Source organism: Berghia stephanieae, chromosome 3 (assembly GCF_034508935.2).
Source record: "Berghia stephanieae isolate SIO BIC M18660-M18661 chromosome 3, UCSD_Bste_1.3, whole genome shotgun sequence".
Lineage (NCBI taxonomy): Eukaryota > Metazoa > Mollusca > Gastropoda > Nudibranchia > Aeolidiidae > Berghia > Berghia stephanieae.
In genome coordinates, this window is record NC_088362.1 from 88,039,856 (window position 1) to 88,048,428 (window position 8,573).

An 8,573-nucleotide genomic window follows, 5' to 3' on the forward strand; every position below is an offset into this window, starting at 1 on the left:
ACAACACAACGAAGTGTTCGACCTTTTACAGAGAGAATGTGGTTACCATGAGGATCGGATCCCACAACTGGAAGATGTCTCCAACTTCCTCAAACGTAATGATGTTGTCTTGATTACCTGTAACCAAGGTGTATTTAAATACAAGTCTAACAATACAAAATGTTATGGTCTCATTATTTAGGGGTTGCGTGGCTCAGCTGTACGGTCTTTGCTTCGTACCCGACAGATACCGAATTCGATCACCCTATTATTATTATTATTATTATTATTATTATTATTATTATTATTATTATTAGTAGTAGTAGTAGTAGTAGTAGTAGTAGTAGTAGTAGTAGTAGTTGTAGTAGTAGTAGTAGTAGTGAGTGGTAGTAGTAGTAGTAGTAGTAGTAGTAGTAGTAGTAGTAGTAGTAGTAGTAGTAGTAGTGGTGGTAGTAGTAGTAGTAGTAGTAGTAGTAGTAGTAGTAGTAGTAGTAGTAGTAGTAACATTATCATCATCATCATCATCATCATCATCATCATCATCATCATCATCATCATTATTATTATTATTATTATTATTATTAGTAGTAGTAGTAGTAGTAGTTGTAGTAGTAGTAGTAGTAGTAGTAGTAGTAGTAGTAGTAGTAGTAGTAGTAGTAGTTGTAGTAGTAGTAGTAGTAGCAGTAGTAGTGGTGGTAGTAGTAGTAGTAGTAATATTATTATCATCATCATCAGTATTATTATTATTATTATTATTATTATTATTATTATTATTATTATTATTATTATTATTATTATTATTATTATTATTATATCATCGTCATTATTATTTTATTATCATTATCGCCATCATGATCATCATCATCATCATCAACATCATTTATCGTCGTCGCCATATCATGTTTACCGTACCCTTCATCATTATCTATATTATTCATGTGTCCCAAAAAGCAATATGAATACATCTATCCAGGTAAGACAGGCTTTCAATTGAGACCAGTGGCTGGACTTCTGACGGCCAGAGACTTCCTTGCCTCCCTTGCGTTCCGTACTTTTCAGTGTACTCAGTACGTTAGACACGGTGGAAAGCCTGACCATTCGCCTGAACCGTGAGTATTATCTATCACATGACGATAGAAACACGTTCACAGGCCTAAGTCAAACGATGCATTGTCGCACGATGCTGATTGTTATTTGCAATAGTTACATCATCATCGTCATTGTCCTCCTCCTTCTCCTCCTTTTCCTCGTCGTCCTCATCCTCGTGCTCAGCATCATCATCATCATCATCATCATCATCATCATCATCATCATCATCATCATCATCATCATCATCATCATCATTAACAACAACAACAACATGAACAACAACTACAACATCGTCGTCACTGTCTTCGTTGTCATTATCATCATCATCATCATCATCATCATCATCATCATCATCATCATCTTCATCACCATCATCATCATCATCATCATCATCAACTTCATCATCACCATCATTATCATCATAATCATCATCATCATCATCATCATCATCATCATCCTCATCATCATTTTCTCCTGCTTGGGTATAAATGAAACATTGTGAAGAGCATAGATCCCGGCGAACCCGTTGAGGTCTTTCTTTAAATTACAGAAGACTTAGATGTGATTAGGTATTGTATCGTATTGTATTTTTTGCTTTTAATATTCAACTTTCTTCGCTCACTTTACAGTGCCTGCCTACACTCTATTTATCAATGTGTAACCTTTAATTTTACAAAAGTTGGTTCCTGAAATCGTCATTTGAATAATCGTAACTCCCACAATTTGATCTCTATTTCACATTTCAGAGACTGTATTCACGAGCTCATTGGCCACGTTCCTCTGCTTGCCGATCCACTGTTTGCTCAGTTTGCTCAGGAACTTGGACTGGCCTCATTGGGAGTGTCAGATGAAGATATCGAAAAGTTTGCAACGGTATAATGATGATATTATTTTTATTATTTTGCTCAGTTATATATCCGTTAATGCTACGAAATAGGATTCATTCATTTGTGACTGTTTTGATTTATCTTATTAACTAACTACTTGTTCTTATCAAAGGTGCCTACAGGATTGTCCTATTCCGCCGTACTCTGGAAATAAACCTTATTAAAATATTGGCAAGAAAACTCGTCCTCCAAATATCGGTCGATTAAAATGACCCTCATCTTGTCTTTTGAAGTCACGGATCTGAGAGTGTTTGACAAGGAGAGAGTAAAACAATTGAATTGTAGTGGAAAGGAAGATAGCCACGCTCATTGATCTGGTGATTCGGACTGTCCTAGCGGTCATTTTTCAGTAAACACTGGAAGTGATTGATAAACTAAACGAACTACATAGATATTACTACCTATGGTTATGCATTTAGGAAAAATACTCACCACATTAATCGTACCAGCACACAAAACTGTGTATGACCTCAAACGTTTATTGTTTGATTGAGAGGATCTGACGAGAACTAAAAACCCAACTGGCGATCAGAAAACATTAACAAAGAGTATATTATAGTAAGGTGATTTGCAAACAAACAGCTTTGTATGTCCGAGCTAGCTTGAGGGTTTCTCAGAAATTGGTGATTTGTCAAAAACCCACCAGTTAAGAGTTACCCTCCCACCTAATATGCACGCAAGAACTTACCTCCAAATCAAAAGCTAACCGCAGCCTTCGTAAAATCAAACCAGCAGCACGCGGCGGAGATCGCTAAAAGGAAGTGTATTATGCAGTTACCAATTGGATTCAATAGTCTGATGTCACGTCGCTCAGCAACGGCGGCCATCGTGGTCCTAAATAAAGAAAATCGGTACTTTTTATTCTTCATGTTGGCTAGAACTTTTCATATGTCTTGTGATCAGAATGTGTAAAAGTCAAAACCTGATCAGATTTATAATGTTTGTTTTCCTCTGGATACGCTTTTATGCTCGTCGAAGAAATATTTCATACGGGCGTCCGCCATTGTTCCGATAGTTTTAGAGCCAGTTACTAAGTTATCATGCCTCATTACGAGAGAAGTGACGTCATGACTGTTGAAGCCAATTGGATCGTTTGCTACTTTGAATACAACTAACGACAACTCACTTTTGATTTTCTTTAGGTGATCATCTCCAGGCTGTATATTAAGAAAGTCTTCCATAAAACCCTCAAATAATATCGTAAGAGCCTGACGTCCCGAGATAAGTTTTAGTGGACGCCCACCTATTAAACTATGTGGTTCTTAAGATGGGTTAGAAAAAGTGCATTCAAACTGTAGGCCACTGCTTGTACGGTTTTGTGGTCTCTTGGTCGGACGAAGGTCCATGGCTCAAGTTCCACATTGAGCGGCTTAAAGTTGGGACCTTGGAAGATATTCTTTATTCACATTTTTTTATTGCATTCAGGTGTGAAATGAGTACCTGGCAGTTAACAAGCTTATCTCTGTCGAAATATATTTCTGCAAAATTGCAATATGCCTCATTTCTCGTCCAATATATTGAGTTTGCTATTAATTTGGGACCCCTCTAAATTACTTTGATACATCTAGTGGATATTGCTCTCTAATAAAAGCTCACTTTTTTTAAATGACAGCAAAGAGTACCTACTGTTTATTTTGAATTTGCAGTTATTCTGGTTCACCATCGAGTTTGGTCTGTGTCGTGAAAATGGAGTGTTGAAAGCTTATGGAGCAGGTACCCTATCGTCTTACGGAGAGCTGGAGTACAGCTTGAGTGGCAAACCGACCGTCAAGGAGTTCGACCCTCTGACTACAGCAGTCCAGGAGTATAATGATGATGACTTGCAACCTGTGCTTTTTGTCGTGGAATCGTTCGAGGACATGATGAAAAAGATGAGGTAAATTAAGTACTTTGAAATTCCATATCAATTTGCTACAATTTTTTCGAATTATTCAATTATTTCTACCATAAAGTGCGACTATGTGGTCATGTGGTATGACATTCACTTTCATATCGAAAGGTCCTGGGTTCGAGCTTCGCTCCGCGCATAGTTGAGTCCTTGGAAAAGGTTCATTACTCACATTCTCTCGTCGTTGTTAGGTGTGAAATGAGTACCTGGCCGTTAACTGCGTTGTCTCTGTGCGTGAAAATTGTAATACCGCTTAACAGTCGTCATGTCAGGAGCTACATTTTAAGTGTTGCTGTTGGAGACGATTTTTTTTATTTGCTGTATATTATCATTTTAAAGCGGTGTGCTAGTTTGAGGTGTCTTCAATGAAATTATGTGCACAGTGTTTTGATAACTTGCTTTCCTTCGAATCAAACATTTAAACCATGATTTTTTTCGAAATGTCATAAAAAATAGGCAACTCCATCCTTTATAAAAACTTTAAATTAAATCATAACATGCTATAAAGTCTCTCATGGGGTTTCCCAACTACAACTGTGGTAGGATGTTCAAAAAGTATGGGTAACAGTAATGGTACCAGCACAAGTAAGGCAATAAATAAGAAAAAGTCCGTTTGCCAAATCTCTATTTATTATTATTTAGTGTTCACTGGTTTATAAGGTGGGCTCATTTGAATTATTTCCGTGTAGCCCGACCTAGAACTAGAGAGGCCAGACAGCAAAATCGGAGGTCACCGTCAGGCGACGTGACGATGAGATGACGATGTGGGCGGAGTGGAGTGATTGGGGGGGGGGGGTGATAAAAAGAACAAGAGCGTATCCTGGTTTATGCATTACGGGGTGCATGGTGATTCGCAATCTATCAAAAATACACACAAATTGATTTCAGTACGAAGTATCAAGTTTAAGTACTAACTTTTAAAATTATCTAATTTAAATTAGATTATTTCGGATCTGGTAATACAGCATATAACTTGAAAAAAAACAGGCCGTTATTTGCCCACCCTGCCCATTATTACCAGCCGTCCCTGGGTAACAGGTCACTTTTTGTGCATCAAATGGACATCACAGCCTGCTTTTGAAGGAAGGAACGATGTATTGTGGAGCGCATTGAGCATGGTAAGCCCATGGAATTGCTGTACAAAAATGTGAATGTTTCTTTTTAGTTGTTTATTCTTAACATCTTAATTCCTTTATTTCAATCAGGAAATATGCTGCATCCATTCAGCGTCCTTTTGAAGTTCAATATGATCCTTACACGCAGTCAGTAAAAGTGCTCGGGCAAGGAGATGTCTTAAATCACGTGGCTTCCGGTTTACAAAAGGACTTGGACGGTTTAGTACAAGCTATCCGACGCCTAGACAAGCCCGTCTGAGTTTGGGAATGGAATTTATTGGAATCACTGAAAGCCATAGTCAAAGTTTTATCAAACACTTTTTTTAAAGACCATAACATAAAAGAAGACATTATAGAGGGTATACATTACTCATTTCAAGGAGTAGCTAAACTTCCTTTAAATCATAATGTTTCTTCATTAGTTAGATATGTTGTTATAACTGTAAATCAAACATTTTTAATTTATAGTAATAGCGGGCCTTGCGTCTCGCGATTCTATAAAGCTGGAATCGCATCATGTTACTGCTCTGTTGGTTAGATGAAGCCAGGGTTAGATTAAATTTTAATCCCACCTGTTACGAGCAAAAGAGTGTAAGTCTTCAAATATTATATTAACTTTCGTTTAAAACGTAGATTTAATTTAACATAACATACTAAACAATATAACATAAATCAACCTTACGTAATCTATCATAACTATCTTAAGGATATCATAACACGATAGAAAATGGTATACGTATTACATTTGTTCGGTGTACTTCCAGTCCAATCCGAGGCTTGATAATGAAGAGTAGTGTATTAACTTCTAGATTCACATAGGACTTAATACCTCATCCGAACTACACTTGGCAAGAAAGAATGCAGATATTATGTGTTTGGTATAAGATACGTTTATATTTCGCCTTTTCGGCTTTTCCTCTATAATATTCACTAGAATTCTGATATATCTATTATGGCGTTTAAAAGCTTAAGCTTTTATTGCTGTTCCTTCCGAAATTCCCTAATGTTCTAGCTTTGCCATGAGACTTTTGCGGTAGAATTTGTCAAGGTCCACAGTGTGTATAGTAATAACTTGATATTAACATAATCTTTTGTCCATGTTGGGCATTTTGTTTATCTTTGTTTTATGGAAGCAAATGTTAATTTTTCCCAATAATCTTTTTATTTTGGTGTCGTTCCATATTTAGAGGCTAAGAATTTTGCTGGGGCTCTTTTCTTCAATAGCATAGTGTACGTTTCACATTGTCCCATAAAATGTTTATTTTGTAAAGGTTTTCCACTGTCATTCGTAAGAAAATAAGAATCAATTATTTTGTATATAAAAAGTGTATGTTTGCATGTTCCCATAGGAATATTACTCTGTTATGCTTCTTACCTTTTGATAACTTATGCCATGTCTCATGATATGGATCGAATCATAAATGCCTATGTTAGTGGCCATTGTGCTATTTAGTGGCCTGTATATTGAAATCATTATCAATTATCAATGACTGTTCATTACCCTTAATTAATGTTTTCATATTTAGAAACTTTTATGCATTTATTCCATAACTTTGCTGCTTTTGTTTTACATTTTAGAGACTCTGGACTGTCAATGAATATTTTAAAAATTCATATTTATTATTGTGACCAATACGGAAATATGTTGGGGTTAACCTTTTGCTAAAGATTCAATTTGAATCTTAAATTTTATCACTTGAACTAAAATAACTCTCATTGAGTAGATTTCAGAAAAAGTAATTTAGCTATTTTTTTACCATAATGATTTTGAACTTAATTTAATATAATTTGTTCCGACATAATACCGTGTTGACGAAGTGAATAACATAATTTGTTAGATTATGTATTTTAGAATATAGATAGAACAAAGTTGACGTCACTCAGGTCTTTTTATTGTTTTTATTATTTTAATTTTTTATTTTTTATTTTTTTTGGGGGGGGGGGGGTTGCCATCCAGTTTCATTGGTAATTCTCAGTAGACTGAATAAGCAGACTATGAAAATTCAAAGTTACACATAGGTTTGTGTGGTGGTCCGTTATATTTCCGGATGACAATGTTGTGAGTTTCTTTGCCAAGCGCACAGCATCTATTAGTCCACCATTAAGTCACCTCTGTTTGCACCGCGTCGTCACTGCCAAAAATGGTCCACTTGAGGTGTCTTTCTCTTAGGTATTGAGAAAAGGAAAAAGTCACTTGGAGCCAAATCGAGACTGTAAAGTTTCACGAAAAACCGATCCTTCTCAAACAATATATCCAAACTCGTCCATATGAAATTTCAAGCCTTTGCAAATTGACTGTATAATACGCGATTGGCTTGGATAAGTTCGTCATTAATTTGTTGTTGTTGTTCATTTGCTGTCGTCGATGCAGTTTGTGGGCGGCCATTGTGAGTCTGGTATCAATTTTGGTGGAAGCAGCATCGTTTCCCGTAAAATACTTACTCCACCTTTAATATGTACGAAAGCCAACACACTAGTCACTATAATCAAGTTTCAACCGTTTGTGAATGTTTATTGGTGCACATCTCTCTGCAGTAAGGAAATCAATTTCAGTCCGCTGTTTTCATGCATTATTCCTTTCAAGTGATTTCATCGACCGACTTGATGGAATAGCAGTTTTGTCAACTAAGATAATTTAAAATCAAGAAATAGCAGCTAAACAAAATTTGGTGACATATGGAAGAATCGATTGCCCATATGACATATGTTGACGTATAGTGAGTGCATTCTGTTGCATTCAAACTAATCGGTGTCAAGACGTTTTAGCCACACATAGTATTCTAGTTGGGTTCTTTTTTGTTTTTTGTTTTTTTTTTTTGTTGTTTTTTTTTTGTGTGTGTGTGGGGGGGGGAGGTTTAGAGTGTTTCTGAAATTATTACAATACTTCGTGATATCAATTTAGATCGGATGGGCTTATAATATGCCAAGATATTGAGAACATTGTTTTAATGTCGATTTAAATACTCTCTTGTTGGCAACTACAACAGTTAATTGTTATTCATTGCTTTAAGAACAATCGCCCTCATTTTCTAATAATTCCTTAACATATGTGTTTGTTTGTTTGTGTGATTTTTTTTGTTGTTGTTGTTTTGGGGGCTTTTTCGCAATGAAACAAACCATTTTTTGGGCTTTACACTTAATATTTGTTTTTATAATTTAATTATATATATATATATATATATATATATTATATATATATATATATATATATATTCACAATGTTTAAATAGCGTTCTGATTGTCCTCCTGATGCACAATGGGGAAATGTTTATTTTGCCTTCAAACGAAGGACTACAAACAGTGATAATTAAATTATTGTTTTAACTTTATCTTGGTATCATTTTGCTTCCCAAATTTTCTTGTTATCGCCAAGATAGAACTGATATTTTACATATTAGATTGTTTTAGTCGGCGTGCACTTATTTGCAGGTCTGATAACCCAATTCCTTGTGGTCTCATTGTTGTAATGGAAATCTCAAAAAAAAAGACAAGAAATATTGGCCATTAAAACAATGTTAAACTAGGTCCATAAGTGGGTTCGGACGTCAGACCTGCATTTTTATATGTATATATATATATATATATATATATATATATATATAAAACACGTCGGTT

The 8,573-nt window shown here is 35.5% G+C and overlaps 1 protein-coding gene across 1 annotated transcript in view; it reads left to right on the forward strand.

Annotated features, from left to right (window-relative positions):
• Positions 1-8,086, forward strand: part of LOC144968747 (tyrosine 3-monooxygenase-like) — a 45,835-nt gene extending 37,749 nt beyond the window's left edge. Inside the window, exons 8-12 of the mRNA XM_078907384.1 lie at positions 1-95; positions 953-1,088; positions 1,815-1,941; positions 3,602-3,831; positions 5,049-8,086. The exon at positions 1-95 is cut by the window's left edge and continues 51 nt beyond it. Coding sequence (XP_078763510.1) covers positions 1-95; positions 953-1,088; positions 1,815-1,941; positions 3,602-3,831; positions 5,049-5,217 — 757 coding nt within the window. The 3' untranslated portion in view covers positions 5,218-8,086. The remainder of the gene's footprint in view (positions 96-952; positions 1,089-1,814; positions 1,942-3,601; positions 3,832-5,048) is intronic.
• Positions 8,087-8,573: the final 487 nt, after the last annotated feature.